We start from the raw sequence: 21,183 nt of genomic DNA on the forward strand, positions 1-21,183 counted from the left end.
TTATTCTTTAAAACTATCTTTATTGTGTTTATGAACAGAAGGTGTGCATAAGCAATATCTACCGGCTTGACTGAAAGATTAAAAAAATACAGACTAACAAATAAACCTTTACAAACATTTATGGCAGTTCAAAAGACTAATGCGTCAGACAAGCAAGCACGACCGTTTGATTCTCACTCGCAGGGTCCTGCCTGCATGTCAGACATTACAATCCGAAAGGGGAAAAAAAGACAAATCCCAACTGCCTTTATTATTTATTAAAGGGTGGAATGATATGCAGATAATCCTTATCAAATACAACATCCTCTGTTAGCTCAGCAGCATATCGGAGAAAAACTGACTGTCAACCACCACAAAGATATTTATTCGACCAAATCACATAACATGATTATCACTTTTGGTAGGAAAAAAAAAAACCTAACGTTATAAGTGCATGATGGATTAAACTATACAAAAAATTTTAAATGTTAAGAGGGGTGTGTGTGTATATATGTTCGAACAAAATCATTGTATGGTAACACTGCCTTAATGCTGTTGATTTCAGGGCTAAGATTGGCTCTGACATATAACGTGTAGCACAAAACAGACACCACTTTAGAAAAACACACTTAAAGAATGACTCACAGGCAACGTTTTTAGAGTAACATTGGTTGGCAGAGTAAGTGCTTAACCAGTCTGTATTTAATTACACAATATATAAATGCAATTTCTTTCTGAACTTCTTTTAAAGACAAACACATGACCTCTCTACTTCCAAGTGTGGCCAAAGTGCGGAATGTGGCCTGTGTGAACAGGTAAGAGCCATCGGATATGGACGTAGGATTTCAGTACGTTGTTTTATTGCCTGAAAAAAAAAAAAACTGAATCCATGTAAATTAACAAAAAAAGTGCCTGCTACGGTCTTTTGTCTCCATTCACCTTTGACGAAGGTGCATCAACCAGTGTTGCACCTCTACCTCCAAATGACAATCACCACCAAAGAAATGAATCATTCTGCATCTAGCTTTTCATGGATGCATATGTTGGTTAAAATGTATTGTTTTAAGCTCACTATTTCTTGTACCATTAAACAATGGAGCTTCCCTAACTCATCCAGTATGCAGTTAAGATGTTGAATTATTTCAATCTAAACAATGAACACGGAGCAGAAACTCTCAATGCTCCAGTTTCCATACTTGAAACAAGCTCCACTTAGTCATCGGTACACATCTAGGACTAGCCTGAGTTCACCGTGCACAAGAGAGAGTGGAATAGAGAAGGAGCAGGTGCAGAGGGAGGGAGAGCTTGGACAGAAGACAATCCAAACTTGAGGGAGCGGAGAAAGTGATATCTTATGTTTGGAGGAGGAGGAGGGCCCACTATTGTAAACTATTAGCACTGCTGATGTGCTAAATCTCAGTGTCCAACATGACCTCATCTTCACATAGGTGGTGTGAACACTATTCACACTAATGGCACCTATTTCTGAACACTATCTATACTTTTTTTTGTTGCACAAAATAAACGTCAGTCTGCCCCTGTCCCATCACCGTGCATCCACACATCCTAAAACTAGCTCAGCGAATAAGAAAAGACGGCTGTTGCATGGAAAAAAAGAATACAAAATTGAACAGAATAGTTAAATCAAAGAGTATAAGCTTCTGTTGATTAATGAAAAAAGAAAATATACTGATTGCTTCTCTCTTTCCCTTTGCATTACATCTCTTGGTTTATAGGCAAGAGGTAAAGTGTATAGAAAAGGCAGACTCAGTCTTAAGCAGGCCTGTGTATGCATGTGTGTGTGTGTGTGTGTGTGTGTGTGTGTGTGTATTTGTACACCACCATCATGCAATTGCTTTTGCCTCTGGCAAGAATGCCTCCCAGTACTTGATCAGCTACATATGAGAGAGATAAAGAGAGAGAGAAATAATGAATGTTTGTACATAATTGGCTAAACAATATATAACTGGTCAAAAAAAAATTACCTGTTGCTGTGAATTTAACAGAGACTCTAGATATCTGACAACTTGTTTCTTGAAATCCCGAGCCTTCTCTTTCTGTTGCAGAAGGAAAAAAAAATTACAACCATTTCACATTATTTTAAAACAAGTCTGGAACTCAAGGCACAACTAGAGCCTGTGCTCACCTCAAACCTGAGGACTTCCTTTCGTACGGTGGCAGATACTCTCTCAAAGTCCCTCTCATACTGACTGACCTTAGACTCCCACTGCAACAGACATTGACATCAGCCCATTTAGGGAACAAAGACTAAACTGAAACGATCTGTTGCTTCAAACCTATACTACCCACACACCCCCAAAACCAGACACTCACAATGTTTAAATGCAGCATGCACCTGTGTGAGTGTCTGGGTTTGGTGATGTGTGAGTGGTATAAGTTTGTAGCAAAGAATTAAAAATCTGCTTAAGAATGAACACATTCACCCGAAAGAAACATGTCCATGTCATCTGATTTCTAATTGATTAAAAAACAAATAAGTAGAAAGGCACCAGACAAGTCTGGACTGTAATGGGTCCCTTTACAAAGTGACACGCCAAACCTCAGTCACATACTTTGTTTGGTTCTCTCATCGGCATTACCTCAGTGATCTCATCCTTGGCTTGCTGAAGTTTGTCTGGTTTGTTAGCCCACAGCAGCTTGGCCTCAGTCTCTCGTTTCTTCTGAAGCATGTTCTCAGCATCCTGCCAGCGCTGCCATGCCTTCATCCGTTGATCAAAGCAGGCCTGGACATGTGTACACACACACACACACACACACACACTTTCTATAGCAATTTAAAGCTTCCAGCAGCAGCTGATAATTTGTAAAACTTGTCTGCTCCTAGAATTATCTTTGACTTTCTGACAGTATGATGCATGCATCAGCTGTAGAAATTTTTTAAAAAAATGACCCTGCCATCTGCCAAGGCTGGTAATAAAGCTTTCAACTCCGTGAACTGGTGCCAATGTACTCCATATGACCATTGCAATCCATGATTGAAGCTGTGCTTCAATGTGAGTGAGTGAGTCTCCATACCCTGACTGCTCCAAGCAAGCGGATGTAGTCGGCAAGAAGCTCGGCAAAGGTGAAGAAGTCATTGGAAGCCTGGTCCTGATGAAGCTGTTCAATGCGGTCCTCCACTTCAGCTAGCTGGGAGAGGGCTCGGGAGAGTGCAGTGTTATCCTCTGAACTGCCTAGCATTGCCACGCTTTTTGCAAACACTGCTGTATTCATAGACAATTCTGCAAACAGAAAACTTGTTTACTGTCACCCTTTACATTACATAAATCTTGACTTTATACTATTTTTAGCTTGCTTAATATAAAAGAATCAGCCGTCACCAAAACGTTTAGACGTCAAGCTTCAGAATAGTTCTGTTCCAAGTAGATTTTTTTGGAATGCAAATAAAAAAAAAAAAAGAAAATCTACCCTTTCTGTGGTTAACAAGGTTCTCCACCATGATGTGCAGCTTCCTCAGCTGTTGGTCCTCATTCTCCACCTCCTGCAGCTTGTCTTCAAACCACTGACAGACAGACACATATTAACTCATTCAACCACTTATCAAAGAAACAAGATGTCTTAAATTGTGGTAGACTGAATGAGTCATTGCACTGCCAGCAAGAGCAATACTCACAGCGTCTGATTCGTTCATTTTAATGGTCATCTTGCTGACGGCGTCAGTGGCCTTGTTGATCATCTTAAGGAATCCAGCTCCACTCAGTGCCTGGGTACTAAATGCCCTGGGTAACTAACAGAACACAGATGTTAGGGCCATATGCAAACTGACATTTTTCTTAGAACACTAACTATAAAAAAGGAGTTACGTTATGTTGACTCCCGACCATCACACCCGTATGTGACGCTTCTCCAATCTGCTGCTACAAAATTGTGCAGAATGGTTTTGAATGCTTCAGCTTTATAATTTCTCTTCACTGGAACTAAGAGACTTAAACTGTGTTCCAAAATGACAATGTTCCTGTGCACGAAGCAGCTCCATGAAGACATGGTGTGTTAAGGCTGGAGTGGAAGAACTCAAGTTGTAACTGAATGATCACAAATCCACACATTCACGCTCTCACATCTAGTAGAAAGCCTCCCTAGGTGTGCGAAGCTTCTAATAACAGAAAATGGGCCCAACCTTGTGTTAATGCCCATGATTTTGCAATAAGAACCTAAGGGTGTGATGTGTTCAGGTGTCAACATATTTGAAATCACGACAAACGATTCAACAGTGAGTGTGTATGAGAGAGGTATCAGTTACCTCCTCTTTCTCTAAAAACTCTCTCACATCTGGGTCTTGCAGCAGAGATGGGTGAGACACAAGTCTCTGGAGGTACCTAAGCAATAAATTTGATAGGTGGACCATTTTACTATTGAAGAACACCAATCGTAACTGAACAATCAATATAAAATCCTAAAACTAAAAATTAAATTCTAGAGAAAATAACCTTTCTAGAGCAGCTCTCCTCCTTTCAACAAACTCAGCCGACGACTGGTCTTCTTTTCCCACCTTCACTTTGGTCATTCCTTTTAAAAACAGCACAAATGGCAGTTTGAATTGTGTTAAAACTACATTAGAAGGAAACAGAAAAAAAATTCAAACAGTTTTTAATACAAAATCCAAAATACCCAGAATGCTCTTTTCTGGTGGCGGAGGCACGATGTGTCCATTCTGTGAATGTTTTTCTGAGAGTTTCTCATAGAGACCCAGAAAATCACTGAAGCGCCTGCGCACTGTGAACTGCTTAGTGCGGAACATGGGCAACGTCGTCTGTGTGTTTGTGGAAGAGAGAAACACAGTGCAGTGAAAAGACCTCACTCACAATACACACAGTATGTGCATGCGGCGAATAAACACAACAAATGTTTAATACAAAGGTAAATACCTGTGTAGAGACTCTGTAGGCCATGTATGCATTCATACCATCACCTGCAGGAAAGAAGCAAAGTGCTTTAGATAAATCGCTCTAAAACAATTAACCTTTCATTACTGCAGACGTAATCAATCAAAAGATTTGATGGAAATAACAAAGCCACCCATAACGAAGGTATAGCTAAAGGAGACTGGTTGCAGATCTCCAACACTGGCCTACTTTTTTTACCCACAGGGGGGGAAGGGCAGAAGAAACCAAAGCTCACTGGCATAAGGCAAAATGGGGAAGTGAAATATCCTGTTTGTGTTAAGCATTGTCTCACAGGTCACATACTTCAATCAATTTTACTGTTATCAAAATGCTGATAGTCCACTTCCCGATGCAGCACACAGTAATTAAATACGTTCTCGCCAAAATAGATTCCTTTGAGGTCAAGCGTGAGGGATTTCATGGGGACTTACCCACTTTCTCTGGGTTTGTAACTGAAATGTTCAAATCAAATTTGTCCTCCTTCTCCTCCTCCTCCTCCAGCTGTAACACACACAGTTAAGCAGATTAAGAAAATTTACAATGTATTTAAACAAAATATTGATATAACAGTGATTATAAATAGTATCTTTATTACACTAACCTGTCCAACAATGTAAGAACGTAAACCTACTTTTGACTGACAAAGACATAAGAATTCTATTCATCCTTTCCCAACACTTACAGCTGAAACAATATCCAATCACTTTTGGCCTTTCTGCCTTGTCTAAACTGCATTTACTTGACTTTCAGGTCAAGTGTCACATGGGACTGGGATGCACACTGATGATTTCACTTCTCAAAACGACAGCTAATATATCTGTGAGTTCACCTTTGTCATGAAAGTACATTTTAACACTGCTTGTATATACAGAATCTTGAATCTTATTTTAATTTTTTTTTAACACCAGTGTTTATACACAACACAAATGTTTCATCATCTGTAACAATCACAAGCAAGGCAAGATAAACAAATAATTACTTTATCATGACAACAAAATGGTATTTTGAGAGAGAGAGAGAGAGACAGAGAGTGAGTGAGTGAGTGAGTGAGTGAGTGAGTGAGAGAGAGAGAGAGAGAGAGAGAGAGAGAGAGAGAGAGAGAGAGAGAGCTACATGTGCTGAATTATCTTATACCTCTTCTAGTGTTTTAGTTTGAGGTTTTGGGACACTCGCTGAAGCCAAGAGAGAGGAAACTGGTGCTGAGGCCTTCGATGTATCTCTCTTCCTGCGGTCATTACAAGGACTGTCCAGAGACAGCTCAACAGTGGCCTCTGACGGGGGGGAGAGGGGGAGAGAGAGAGAGAGAGAGAGAGAGAGAGAGAGAGAGAGAGAGAGAGTTGTTGAAGATCACAAAATGACACATTGCCTCTAATTTCCAGGAAGTGGGCAGACGGTTGAGGTCACATCCAGGCCACATCACTGTTAAATACAGCCCAGAATTTAAAGCTAAAATGCCTCATCAGCACAGAAAAGATTGGTTCAGCACACTGTTGAAACAGCATTTCCTTATCCTAGGACTAGGAAATTACTAAACAAACTCTGAGATCAAGGTTGACTATATTTACAAAAACTGTTCTATCAAATTCAGTCACAACAAAGACAGAGTACCTGTAAACAGATCATCCTCATCTGAGTGTAGTCCATTTGTTTTGGACCCGGAGTCTGTGCCAGGTTTAGCGGCAGCAGCAGAACCAGGTGGTGGGACTTTGATGACCTCCTCAGTAAAAAGGTCAGTATTGGCATTGTTAGACTGGTCAGAACGGCCTTTACTGGTTTCCTTTGCATTAGGTTTCTTCACCGCAGCTTGCAGAGGTTCCTCAAACAGGTCGCCATCATCATCATCGTCTCCAAACAGGTCGGTGTTCGGTTCTTTCTTAATGGCTGAAGCACCACCTACAGGTTTGGGTGATGTTTTATATGTACCATCTTTTGGTGGCTCTTCAAAAATGTCCTCCGATCTTTTGATGTCATTCTGAGATGCACCAAATACCTCACTATTAGGACCACCTTGTGCTGCTGAACTCTTGGCAATGGTGCTCTTTGGAGGTGCTTCACTGAGGTTCGGTAAAGGTGCGCTGTTTTTATCAGGCACCTCTTGAGATCCAAAATCACCTAAAGGATCAGCAAACAGGTTGACCTCCGCACCTTTAACATCACTCGCTGACTGCTCAGGCTTGCTGTTCTGCTTGTTCCAGTCTTTTAAGGGATCTTCTAGGGCTTCGCTGAAAACATCTTTAGGAGGCTCGCTGGTGCTCACGTGAACAAGAGGATCCACTGGTGTGTGAGACAGAACCTGCAAAAAGAAGATCAGTTCGAGATCTACCCTGGACATGAAACTGTAGAGATTTCTGTTCTTTATTTTCTTACTTTCACATGAAAACTCGTATGAGGAGGGGTTAAAAACTGTGGTCATAGTTTGGACAACACCCTCGTAAACGACACTATTGAGTCACAGTTTAGAAAGAACAAACAACGTCTGACAAGAGGAAAGAGAGCTTAAGACTTGCAAGGCAACAACTTCCGTGTCTGAATTTGCATGAGCTCTTTTCACATCTGCGTTATAATTTAGCTTTTTTTCCGAGCTTCAGTGCTAATGTTCATCTGTTGCACTTCTGAACACATCTCAAACTACTTCAATGAACAACCATGAGATGGTAAACACAAACGCCATGTTTATATGTTTAGAAAAAAGGCAGATTTACTGTTGCCTGGAGTAACCATGTACACCACACTGAGCTCGAGATTGTTTACACTGGTGTGTCAAATGAAGTGAATCTGAGTCGAATGCATGAGAGTCGAAACTTTTTGTTGTTTTTTTTAGGTGCCTTTTGTAACGAAAGCTGCCATAGCTAGCGAGCTAAAGTTTCCCATTGCTAGCTTATCTTATACGTGTTCCTCGACGAGAAGAACATATTAAAAGTAACACGGGTGACTGTTGTGGCGTTAGCTAAACGCTAGCTGACCAGCTAGAGAAACATTTAGCATTTTCGCGTTAGCCCTGACAGCGAAGCTACACCTGAAAGACGAGTTCACGCCTAAAGTTTACAGCCCCACAGAGGACTAGCATTAGCTTAGCCACCTAGCAGAGACACAGGTCTCCGTGTTGATCCAACAGCTCTAGTAACCACTATGTAGTTTACTCACGCTGCCTGTGAAAATGTCCGCTCCTTCATCGCTGTCTTCATCCTCGTCTAACTCAGGCTCCGGGTCCTGATCCTCTGAGTCGGGAAAAGGAGGCGGACTGCGTTTCGAGCCGGCCGCCATCTTCACTCTCAGCGTACTATAACGAAACAGAAGGAAAGCTGCGGCATCAAACTTTGGGCTCAGGGGGAAAAATAGTAAGAAACGCAGAATGAAAATCAGCGCCCCCTACTGGCCGAATAGACCTGTACTGGACCGCATACAAATCATCAGCGCCATCTACTGACAACATGTACTGTACAGCACAGAGATAAACAGCGCCCTCTACTGACACAAGTATTGTACAGCACAGAGATCAGAATCAGAATCAGAGTCAGGTTTATTGGCCAGTTGACACACAAGGAATTTGGTTCCAGCTGTTTGTGACTCTCAAAAGTACAGACATAAATAACATTATACTATACAGTACAAGACAAGATAATACAGACTATACAAGAAAAATGTAGAGGATGTGATACGATATAGGTGGTACGAGTATTAAATACAAATACAGAATATATGACCTGTCAGTTATGTACATAAAGTGTGAGAAGTGCATGGTTGTGCAAATAACAATATTTTGTTTTGTGCAATATACAGCAGCATACAGTTTTGGTAAGCAAAGCTCTGTAGCTGTTTATCTGTAGATCTGTAGATAATTAGCGCCCTCTACTGACAGCTGTATTGAACAGCACGCAGAGCTTTAGTGAGTGACGTGACATACGGCTAAGTATGGTGACCCATGCTCAGAATTCGTTCTCTGAGTTTAACCCATCCAGTGAACACACACACCGTGAACACACACCTGGAGCAGTTTATGCTGCAGCGCCCAGGGAGCAGTTGGTGCCTTGCTCAAGAACACCTAAGTCGTGGCCAGCCCAAGACTTGAACCCCCAACCTTAGGGTTAGGAGTCAGACTCTCTAACCATTGTGCCATGGCTTTATTACAAATGTAGAGATTCACTATTAGATTTTTAGTGATTGATTAATGCAGGCTGCATGTAAATATGGGTGTGTGTGTGTGTGTGTGCCCTGCGATGGGTTGGCACTCTGTCCAGGGTGTATCCTGCCTTGATGCCCGATGACGCCTGAGAGAGGCACAGGCTCCCCGTGACCCGAGGTAGTTCGGATAAGCGGTAGAAGATGAATGAATGAATGAATGAATGAATGTAAATATGGATGTGTAATCATTTAACTTGCTATTAAAATGTACAGAATATAGAATTTTTAATATCCTGTTCCAACTTAAAATAAAGCCTACAGGCCTCTAATATATTCTTAAATTTCAGTGTATTTTCGTGCTCATATAGTATTTGTGCTCCTGAATGTTACATACCCACTTGTGTCTTTCTCACAAAACAAGTCATCTCAAACTGGTTTCATGAACATGAAGATGAGTTATTCAGTGGTCTTCCTAATCACTAGATCTGAATCCAGTGGATCACCTTCAGGATATTTTAAATTGAAATTGCAGAAATGTGGAAATGTTTATTACACCATGTCAATAATGCCATCTTTAGTCCAATAAATATATGAATATTACAAATCGAATCTTAGTTTCTAAAAACATTAAAACAATGTAATGATTATTTCCTTGTTTGTACCAATGCCTTTTGCCCTAAACACTTTTTGTAACAGGATACAAGTATATAGCTAGTAGTTGAGAGTTTTGGTAGTTGTTTCTGATGACTCAGCATTACCATTTCAATTTTATAACAACTCAAGCAGTAAAGACAAATAAACAGCGCACGGATTCGCAGGGGGGGGGGGATTATTTGTTATAAATGTATAAAATAACAAAGATAAAGATATAGTAATAATACATACATATATATATATATATATATATATATAGTAATAACATTTTTACAACTGCTTATATGTAGCGTGGCCCTATTACACCTCCCTAACTCATCCGAACTACATATATACATATATAGATTAAAAAATATATACACATATAAAGTTCAAACAACTTTAAAATCCTAGTTTTCAAACAAAATTGATTTGAGGCAACATATTTCATCAAATTATTTGGATAAACAAAATGTGAGTGAATCAGGCTTTATTGTGCATGACATATTTCTTTTAACATATACATATGTATAAAAAGACCTTTAAAGAAATTAAACAGACTTGTAAATGCTTCAACAACTTTATTGTGCCCAACTGGAACAACCTCCAAGTTATGTAACCATAGCAACACTCGCAGACCAATGAGGTAGAGATTTTTAGACTCAAAAAAATAAAAAAGCAGTTGGACCAGGCAACAAGCTCAGCACAACAAACCTCAATGAAAAACAAAGGAGAGAGAGAGAGAGAGAGAGAGAGAGAGAGAGATACACACAGAGAGACAGAGACTAGATCTTTCTTTGGCACATAAGCCGTAAATCTTAAATAAAACTAAGAATTAAATTGCATTTGATCTAGAACACTTTACAATCAATAGGCCTTGAACCAGAGTTAGCTCAATTCACTTGGAACAGAACCAGAAACAGTATCAGTAAATTAAAGGATCATGCTTAAACAACTCTCCCATTCAATAGTTGTACAAGAGTAAATTTAAAACTACATGTCCCCCTTTCCCTGAAGTGCAATTGAATAAAGTGCAACAATTCGATTAAAACTATGTACAGTCTACAGTCTGTTCCTAACCAGCAATAGCAGCCACATGTGGGATATTTAATGCTGCTGCACATTAACGTTTCTGAAGGGTTAAGATAAAACTAAAAATATCCACTCCATGTAGTTAGAATAACTAACTCCATGTAGTTAGAATCCATAGTGTAATGACATCCACATCTTAATCCAGTAAAGCCAGAAATATAAGTATGTAAAAAAGTAACATTTTTAATGTCTAGCTAAAAGGGCTTTTTGACCTAAGGTTAATCAGTAATAATACTAATAATGTACTGATGAAACTGACAATATAAATGCTACTTGACATGAATGCTAAACAATAAATATAGATGCCATGCGTTTGTATGCATTTGCCACTTCATACACAAAGATGTAAATAAAGAAAAACAATCTAAAAAAACAGGCGGGTTTTATTTAGTTGCCACCCGCAGAAATCTGGAGTTCTCTCCATGGTGATGGTTGCCCAGGTAATGGTGCAAATGGGCCACCATCACATGGCACGTCACTCTACATAGTGCCTTCATGAACAAGTGAAAAGCAAAAAGAGAAAAAGCAATGAAATGTGAACTTTCTAGTCGTTCTCTGACTCGGCTCCGGTGAGCTGCAGAGAAAATGGCACGGTTAAATCGCAGGGGGTCAAGTGAGCCCAAAAACCTCCGGGCTAGCGGCAGAAATACAGTTTGCATCGGCTGTTTAGCTTGGGTTCAGGTTCTTCTGGTTGCGCATCAGAGGCCGGTGACTGCTCAGCATGTCTACTGAGTGATGCCAGTGCCAACAAGAGCGGCAGTAGTACTGAAAGCAAGTCTGAGAGAGAGAGAGAGAGAGAGAGAGAGAGAGAGAGAGATCAAAACACAGTTACAACAGATTTAGTAAAAGCGACTTCAGACTTCTTTTTATAAGTGACATTTAAAGCAAAGATTGTGAGTTTAAGATATGGCTCTTTTTGCTGTGATTGACCTGGCAACATTACACAATAAAAATTCATTGTTTTTATTTGGATCATTTCCAGGTCACAAATACTGATTTTTTTTATTGAAATTTGCATTTGTGGAAAATTCAGAACATTTTTTGTTGTTTAAATAATCAAATGTAAAGCTGTGTTTATAGACCCTCTGCCACAACAATGTCACTTGTAAGAACAAGGTTTCCTTACTACTCATTATTAATTATAGCAATAATATATGTAATAATAATCTTTTTACAATCTCTGATTCATTATTTATAGAAAACTGAAATTGTTCTAAAATTGTTTTTAAAATACAGGCAGGTGACAAATTCATGGAAAAAACAACAACAAAAAACAATATACATGGTCTTTTATGCTGCCAGAACAGATTCAGTGTTTCTTAGCAAAGATTATACAAGTCTCTGGATCTTAGATATTTCAGTGTTGTAATGATGATGGTGAAGAAACCACTGTCTAACATATCACTTTAAAAAAAAGTGTTAAATAAGAAAGGGCATTATACATTATAATTTACATTATTTCTATCCACATTAAATGGTTAAGTGAGCCCTTGAGGCAAGTGAAAGTTGACAGGATCTTCCTGAAAGAAGGAATACACATCAGGATAAATATTTCTGATATGAAGGGGATATATGGTCTCAAACCATGCTGGCAAAATGTTTCCCACAGCGTTAACGTCACCTCAGATTCTGTGCCTGGCCTTCAATTACAAACTCCATTTCCCAAGATCCTCTGCCATCCTGCATGTCTACTGGCAACAGGTCTTAATCATCATATTGATAACATGCAACATGTCCTTGTATCTGTTTAAGCTTTTTAATTACAGCCTGATCCTTCTGGTTTGTCTGATCTTATCCTTAATAAAACCTACACCTCTGGTGCCTGTTTAAACCTCAGGACAAAACAGAGCCAACAATTGTTTTTTATTAATTCGCCAGCCATATCTTCATGGATGATGTTCTTTATTTGTGTGTAAATTATTATAAAATTGTTTTCATCTGCGTATCCCTTCTTGTTAGGAAGTTGGGGTCAGAGATTATGGTTAATCCTGGAGAAACATAGAGCAACAGTGGTATCTTGGCAGTCCTAGCACTTGATCAGCAGCTACAACCAAGCATTAACCACTGATCTTACACTGCTCTAGCACAGTGTGAGTCTCTCACCTGATCTCTACAGAAGAATGGGCCTGGCTGACAATTACATATTTGGCACATGGAGTCATCAAGGTATGGATCAATCTGAACCTAAACCAAGAGCAGAAGACAACTGCATGAACAGGGAAATAAAGTTCATAATGCAAATTATTCTAATACTCTGGATTGAAAATGGAGAGAATTTCTACCTTCTTGGAGAATTTGGTTGTCTTGATTTCCACAAATGCAGCAGTCAATGCTTTCAGGTAGCTCTTCTGGTTCCTGAATGTCACACGTCCAGACCCTACAATAGAAGAATATCACAAACTGGACTGCCATAATGTCACATAAGGTGAATGACAGCGAGTCATGAAGCAGTCAGGGAATTAAAAAGCAGACCTATTGGATATTTGTGCTTGTCCGTGTCAAGCCCGGCGTACACGACCTCCCCGAACAGTTCCTTCATGATGTGAGCTAAATCTCCAGCCGTCAGCATGCCATGCAGAGCCCCAACAAACACTGTTCTACTGGGAAAGAACCGCAGCGAGGGGGAGCACACAAAACTACTGTCTGTGATCACCCAAGGGATCACCTGCACCTATGTGGGCATGAGAAATAGAGGGTTGAAACAATTCCTTTATATTGCTTATCATATTGCTTTTATATTGCTTATCATGACTTGATTTGATCAACAATAGATCTCATGATATATAGGTTTATTTTAACAAATTGCCAGCAGTAACGCATGTTTAATTTAAAAACGATCCTTCCCAAATGAAATTAGATGATAATTTATGTGTACAACCATAAGTTAAGTAAAGATTTAGACAGTATCATATTTCCTGATATCTGCTTACAGAGTCTGTGATTTTTATTCTAAAAAAATCTAAAAAGATTTTACAACACCCACAATATCAGAGAAAAGTGTATCATAACATAACAATCGTATCAATATTACAGTGACATATTGCCCAGTCTGATCTGTATCTATTATTCTCTGAATCCACAAAAGACTGAACATTGAATCACCGTGCTTCCTACGGCACTTATGTGGATGTGGACCATAACGTTTTCCATTACATAATCTGGCTCCATGGTGATATTTTCATTGCAGTTTATAGAATTTGATTGCTTTTTGGAAATTCACTTAAAAGCTGTGGGACATCTGGTTAGGGCGTACCTCATGAAAAAAAAAGAATCCATGTTTAAATGTTACACTCACCACCTTACAGCGTATCTTCTTGCTAGAAATCTTGTAATAGTACTCCAGGTAATCTGTAGGATGCAGGTGACGATGGTTGCAGGCCTGCAGCAAAGCCTTCACTGATTTCTCCAAATCAAACACTAGGTACACATAACCTGCAGAGAACAACTTCACCTTCAGCCTCAATCTTTAACAGGAACAGTCTGTTATGTCTTGCAAACAAAACAAAATCACTCATTTCCTAAGGTGACTGTGTATGGAAGCAGACATAACTGTATTTCCTGTGTACCTTGAGGTGGGCACTGAGAGTGTTTACCATCCTTATCAGGCCACTCCACTTTTAGAGATCCGAACAAATTAAATGTGTTCAGAAGACACCCTGAAGAGACACAGACAGACAGCTACACACTTTTGTTGACTCAGAAATGAAGGATGACTTTTTAATACTACTAATACTTACTAAATTAAAAAAAAAAAAAAAAAGTCACAACACACCAAAATATAAAAATTTCGATGCAATTGAAAAAACATCCCAATAATGGAAGCCCTTGTAGATGTTAGCTATCGTTTCAGCAGCAAAGTCACATAGTGCATACTATGTTTGTATAATCGGTTGATTTAGTAACTAACTGTATTTTGTGTTTCAGGAAATAACTGTCACAAACCTACAAAAATAAAAGAAATCAGGAACGGGCAAATACTTTTTCACAACACAGTACAACTCCCATTAGCCGACCATGTAGCAGCGGTGCAGTGCATAAAATCATGCAGAAGAAGGACAAGAGCTGCAGTCAGTGTTCACATGAAACCACCAACTAAAATAAAAAATAATAATAAAAAGTGTTTTGTCCAGTTTTGGGAAGTCTGTGCCCACTGGATCCTCATATTCCTGTTATAGGCTGTTAAAGGATTTCTGCCGACAGACATGCCAACAGGGGATGATTTTTGTTTTTTGTATAAATTTTTGGTACTGTGAAATTCCAAGAGATCAGCACCAATTTTTTTCTCCATTAGCTGAAGCATTTGAGCATCTGTACTGCTGTTTTACTGGCTAATTGTCTGACTGGATACAAGGAAGTGCTGTTATAAAAAAAAAAAAATAATACATAAATTACACAGCCATGGAGGTGATTATTTTCCAGTAACAATTTAGTTTGTTTGTGTATGCATGTGAATATTACTCTCTGTGACATCCCATGGCACTCCTCCTAGGAACACTTTACAGGAGTAGATGGGGGTTTTGTAGATGCGTGGAGGCAGTTGTCCAGCCCAGGTACAAGTAGCTTCATTTGTTGCTATCAGAAACAAGAGATTTTCAATAAATCTAAATAATCTTGCAAACAGAGATAATGCTTGCCACTGCTGATTTTTTTTGAGCATGCTAGCGGAACACTACCTGCGGCCTGTCTGTGCAGCTGAGCCTTAGTCTCGATGCTGAATGAATCCTGTGCTTTCTGGGTGCTCCACCTAGACCAGGGTGCTGTTCTGGTCCAGCATTTAGCCAGTGACTCTTCAAGTACTGCAGGGAGAGCAGGGGCAATTGGAGAGATGGAGTCTTCTCGCTGTCCTCTGCTAGGCAATGAGGCCTCTTTCTGACTGTCAAACAGGTGGAATTTCATCGGAGGAGAGATCCGTAAACTGGCCTAGGAAGGAAAAAGGATACTGTAAAACTAAATGCATTAAGCCATTGATGTAAAAGTGCCAGTGATCTGATTACACAACACTTAGCAGGTATCGTTAGGCTAGAGGGAGCCTTTTAAATGTATCTTGGTAATGGAAGACTTTACCTTACAATGAATACAATGACATGTTTCTTCCCCGTTTAATTTCCTGACTGCTTAAAGAACAAATCAGAAAATTAGCAGAAAGCTAAACAGCTAGCACCGTTAGCTCATTAACCCTTTTAGATCTACATAAAGTCCCTAATGACATAAATAATCCTTAGACAGCTTGTCATGGAATCAACCATATTTCTTCCTGTCAGACTAAATACACTTTCATTTTTTATTATAAGTTACAAAATATGTCTGAGGTCAAAATAAAACACTCCTGTGCTTAATTCAAGCTGCCAAACCACACAAAAATGTCGGTTGATAATAATAGGGAATTAAAAGTAGGGATGTCAGTAATATTATGAGGTTATTTTTTTGTGCTCGGTGTTAGGGTGTCACTGTTTCTTAGTTGGTCAAGGTATATGGTCAAGACTGAGCAAGACGCCAGTCACATGGTAGTAGGAGGATGGTTATAAATGGTTATAAGTTATAGATAATAAAATTCCTCTCTGACTCAAACAACTCAGAAGTCCAATAAAGGTGGAATTTTGTTCCACAAGCAAAACAGAAAGTTTTATAGTGCATAATAACAGAAAGTATATCTAATTGATTCCACTGACTCAATGAATACAATTCTAGCTTTACACATTCATCTATGGGTTCAAACTATCTGCCGAACCGTCGTTTAGTAATAAGTAACATGTTCACTAGGAAGCTATCAATCAAATGCCTGTTTGAGTTGCTGTTTCATTTTCCATTTCTCTACATAAGATTACTAACCAGGTGGTCCGATCCAGACGAAATAGGGCTGGTCTCAGAGTCAACAGGACTGCTAGATCCGGAGTTTAGCAGAGAAAGAGACTCCGTCATGCGGGTCAGGCTGGGAAAATATTCCAATAGGTCACCTCCAGCAAAAGAGTTCTGGCTCGGAAAACCCTGCAGAGTGTCCAGGGCATCGGCGAGAGAACTAGGCCACAACCCCAGCACTGTAGCGCACGCACACACACGCACGCACGCACACACACATACACACACACACACACAATATAGAAAGAATATTTCATCATATAAATAAGAAATAAGGCAAAACATAGAGCTGATGTCTAACAACATTATATTTTTGGATTCAAGTGCAGTAACAAAGTATGTTTTGACAATGAACGATGTCCTAGAGTGACACAGCCCTGGATGAGACAGCAGAATTGAGTGGCTTTGAGTGCAATAGCTTCTGTCATCTGCTCTATATAAAAGAATTAGGGCAGAGCAAATGTGAGGAACAATGAGAGACTTTAAATTGTGCATATACTCTAGAAATGTATTCTATTGTAACCCTGACATACAAATCCAAACAAAAGAGTTAGTGTAACAGAAGCAAGGAACTCTTATGTAACTAAAACATGATGCATTCTCATAAGAATAATAATCACTGCTTTACAAATTCTTGCAGATTTGAAATGAGGTGGTGTGTTTGAGGGGATTAGTCATGCAAGAGTTAAAGGGTTGAGACTGACTGAGCTCAGAGCTTCCAGAACAATCTATGATTATAGAAGGAAATATTAATCTCTCTCTCTCCCTCTCTCTCACACACATACATACACATACACATACACACACACACAGTCACACACATACATGTAGGCATTTATAAAAGGCTTAAAACAAACCTGCTAAAAAGGATGAGAAAGTAAGCTTGTAATAGTCTGATTAATATATTCTACCAGAAACTATGTCCCCATGTTGACTGTGCTACTCACTGTTTTCAGGAGAGCTGGGCCTGGCTGGAAGTTCAGGTTCAGTGCGGTTCCATGGCTGCTCCCAGGGCAGGCTGAGTGACTGCAGGCCCAGACTGAGCTCAGCGACACTTAGCAGGCCAAGAGATGACTCCTGCTCCTCCTGACTGCAGAACGGCATCCTGCTGGCCACAGCCAAGCATTCTGCTTCTGGCAGTTCTATAGAAATAAGACAGTTTCTGAGCAGACAACTTAACATCATTGTTCTTAACACATGCACAAACACAAACAACCAACACACAAATCATTTCAGATTAAAAGTCAGAAGCCAACCTGCTGTGCTGCCCGATGAGGCTTCCATGAGCCCTGAATGTGCATCACTGACACGTTACACATGTGACTATAACATTGACTCTCTCGCTGATAAAGTCACTTCCTGCTCTGGCACATCACTGTCTTAAATCACACACAAACTCTACCAGTCCGCATACTTACAAACACCTAATCTAGCTCTGTATGGTGTCCAACTCTCTGCTGCACTGCTCTCGCTAGTCACCTCACACAGCTCTCTCTCTCTCTCTCTCTCTCTTTCTCTCTCTCTTGCTCTCTCCCTCCCTCTTCCTCTGCTGAGTCAGGCCTGAAGCTGGAGCAAGGCCAGATGACAAAGGGAGGGGAAGGCAGAGGTGTGTGTCTGTTTGTGTATGAGAAAGAGAGAGAGAGAGAGAGAGAGAGAGAGAGAGAGAGAGGGAGATCCTATATTCACTGTGATTCAGCTAGTTTCTGTGAACAGTTTTGTTTTTTTCCTACTGACTGGACATGGCACACCCCTCCCTCACTTGGTCATTACACAAATACACACAGAAGCCCAATCATGCTCATTTTGCCTTAACCATTAATATCCATCACAGAGGAGCTAAAAGAAACTGAAAATAAATATTTGAAACCAGGACACATTAAGGTTGCATTTAATGCTCACAAAAAAATGATGTGAAAATGTTAAAATAAATTTTATTCTTATTAGAAAATTACATAAATAAATAAATAAATAAATAAATAAATAAATAAATAAATAACCAAAAAAATTAATCTGCTGATTGTAATGCATTTATTTTTTAAAAAGAAGCACAGTTGTTTGTCAACAGAATAAGAAAATGTATAGTTTGAAATTAGTATAAAGGTTCAGAAACTGGTTACAGTAATCTGATATCTGGTTTATTGGAATCTTATAATTGAAAACATTAGATAAATATTTATTGAGTGTCCTCAATTAATTATACATAATCATATCGATGTTTTTATTGTTACTATCTAGTTAATTATATCCTAGTGAATGTAAGTAAAGATTGGCCATATTGAGATTTCAACTTCAATAAATAATACATTTGCTACAGTGTTAGAGGATTCTCATAGCTCTGGATTCTCATAGCTTGCACACACTTTGACAAGGATGTGTGTCTATCTGGTTTGCCTGGAGTAAAATATAACATGATTCAGCAACATAACAAAATGAGAAAACCTGCTGATCCAGGCACTCTAGCAACAGATGGAGCTATTTACATAAGTGCTAGGTAAAGGATGAACATGTGCAAACATTGGAAAAGCTTAAACTAGGAATGTCAGGTGCATGCATGGTATTCCTGCTGTGATGCCAAGATTCCTGACTGCGTACTTAATCATTAGCAGATGCAGGTTGTACAGACACAGAAATCACATATAAAAATGTATAAAAACAGTGCATGACTTGGGGCTTCTTTACAGGAACCTAGATTAGTAATAGATTAAACTATTTTAGCAGAAGAGATTGCTTAGATGTATGCAGTTGCTCATGGCTTACCAAGACCTTCCTTGACATGTAAACATATTGATATTAATATGACACATAATAATAAACATATTATTATTGTATTTATTACTGTTTGTTACCAATCAATGAGACCTTTATAGCAATTTGCATTGTTAAATGCAAACTAATAAATAAAAAAGTTAAAAGTAAATACAAGATTCTTGTACATCAGTGTGTTTTATGGAACCCCATAAAATTCAGTTAACAAAACGTACAACAAGTTGCCATAATTTTACATCCCCTTACTATATAATTGTACTATCACGTCTTCTCCATGAATGGAATGGTAAGAATACAGGACAGATATTATTTGAGTGATAAATCAGAGCTATTTAAACACCTCAGTGTCACTGCTGCCTTGAGAATCAGTTCAGCAACTAATAATAATAATAATAATAATAATAATAATAATAATAATAATAATAAATCTCCAGCTTCCAGCAGTCCTGTGGTTGTCGATTAAGAGCGCATTAACACTTTCGCAATTAACAATCTTTGGGGGTAAAAGGTATTATGTGGATAACTGGGTGGAGTTAAATAAGTTTTGGATGATTTAATCTATTTGGATGATTTGTATTTATAAAGAACAATACCAATACTGTTAATGTCTTCTACTTCAACACACTTTTTAGTTTACAGTGACTTCATGGCAAACCTGATATCTTTGATACTGTATTTGCAAAGAGCAATAACAAACTTTGCATTTATGCAACAATATACTTATAACTTTGTAAACCCCAGACAAACGTTGGCTGCATTTCTTTCCTGTTGTTTACAATATGATCTTATAATTATAAAGAACTATGTGAAACTCTTGATTTCTTTACCAGTTATTTAGTGTTTATTCGGTTTTATAGTGTTTGATATTGTACTTTAAAAAAAAAGCTCAAAAAATAATGTTTCAAATTAATTAATTAATTTATTTATTTTATAGAGCTGATGATGTGCAGGCCTGGATGTAGGTTTTTACCAGTGTTTGTATTCCAGCTCCAGTTCTTCATCAGCAGGTTGCTCATCATCACCTTTCGATTTATAATCACTGCAGGTCCATGCACCATGATATCCGATATCTCCTTAGTGAAAATCCAAAACACACAGCTGCATTATGGACAAACTTTTCACACTCACTTTTGATGCACTTCCTTAAAACATGAGAATATTTGCGAAGACAGATTTCCAGAAAGCAACAACAGACATGGCGGCTACGCGGCTAATCAATCCATGCTATGCTAACTTTCCCACGCCTTAATTTTTATCTGAGCTAAAGACATCCTGCTTTATTACTACCGCTTTAAACGCTTTTCAATCTGTCAGACAAACCCTTAAAGCAACATGTGCCGCATTTTCCCGTATCTGTCATAAATAACTTCACTGCTAATTTCTTTGATACAAACGAAAAATTCCCGGAAAAATCCCGGTTGATTCCAGGGACTCATGAAGGTGCTCAGTTTACATTGAAATATTAGAAATACCAGGTGAATGAATTGTAGATCTGGACCTGTACCACACATTATTCATTATTTCCTCTCATTATAGAGCAATGCAAATTTTCCTTTTTTATTATGCAATAGAAAATGGTTAATAGACTGTGTACTTATGTGTACCTATGTTTATTACATTTCTACCTAACAAAGGTGATATTCCTGAGTGGTGATTTTAAGACAAGAAAATATCCCAATTGAGGTTAAAGAATTGTACATCCTCTAAATGATGCTGTAGTCTATTTCACCTCAAAGATAAATTTACCCGAATAAACTTTAAGCTATAAAAAAGACAGGCAGCTTTAGCAGGTCTATCATGTATTTTCATGTAGGATACAAATTTATTGATA

The 21,183-nt window shown here is 38.7% G+C and overlaps 2 protein-coding genes across 3 annotated transcripts; both read right to left on the bottom strand.

Annotated features, from left to right (window-relative positions):
• On the bottom strand, positions 1–8,228 carry snx1a (sorting nexin 1a). The gene is made up of 15 exons (XM_060886191.1): positions 8,028–8,228; positions 6,492–7,176; positions 6,018–6,154; positions 5,315–5,384; positions 4,866–4,909; positions 4,609–4,750; positions 4,428–4,506; positions 4,241–4,316; positions 3,614–3,727; positions 3,409–3,502; positions 3,016–3,221; positions 2,580–2,723; positions 2,126–2,206; positions 1,965–2,036; positions 1–1,874 (listed from the first exon to the last, which is right to left on the bottom strand). Exons 1-15 carry the CDS (start codon positions 8,145–8,147, stop codon positions 1,824–1,826), a joined length of 2,115 nt encoding a protein of 704 aa, XP_060742174.1. The 5' UTR covers positions 8,148–8,228; the 3' UTR covers positions 1–1,823.
• A 1,883-nt stretch (positions 8,229–10,111) lies between these two features.
• On the bottom strand, positions 10,112–20,542 carry cpeb1a (cytoplasmic polyadenylation element binding protein 1a). Of its 2 annotated transcripts, none has more exons than XM_060886692.1 (11): positions 20,323–20,542; positions 17,534–17,728; positions 16,560–16,765; positions 15,404–15,650; positions 15,189–15,302; positions 14,297–14,386; positions 14,026–14,162; positions 13,203–13,401; positions 13,013–13,107; positions 12,834–12,914; positions 10,112–11,507 (listed from the first exon to the last, which is right to left on the bottom strand). In XM_060886692.1, the coding sequence occupies exons 1-11, from the start codon at positions 20,408–20,410 to the stop codon at positions 11,397–11,399; spliced, it is 1,563 nt and encodes a 520-aa protein (XP_060742675.1). In that variant the 5' UTR covers positions 20,411–20,542; the 3' UTR covers positions 10,112–11,396. The 2 variants fall into 2 exon arrangements, with proteins under 2 accessions (XP_060742675.1, XP_060742676.1); XM_060886693.1 differs by lacking the exon at positions 20,323–20,542 and adding an exon at positions 17,843–18,090.
• Positions 20,543–21,183: the final 641 nt, after the last annotated feature.

The sequence above is a fragment of the Tachysurus vachellii genome, chromosome 14, assembly GCF_030014155.1.
Source record: "Tachysurus vachellii isolate PV-2020 chromosome 14, HZAU_Pvac_v1, whole genome shotgun sequence".
NCBI lineage: Eukaryota > Metazoa > Chordata > Actinopteri > Siluriformes > Bagridae > Tachysurus > Tachysurus vachellii.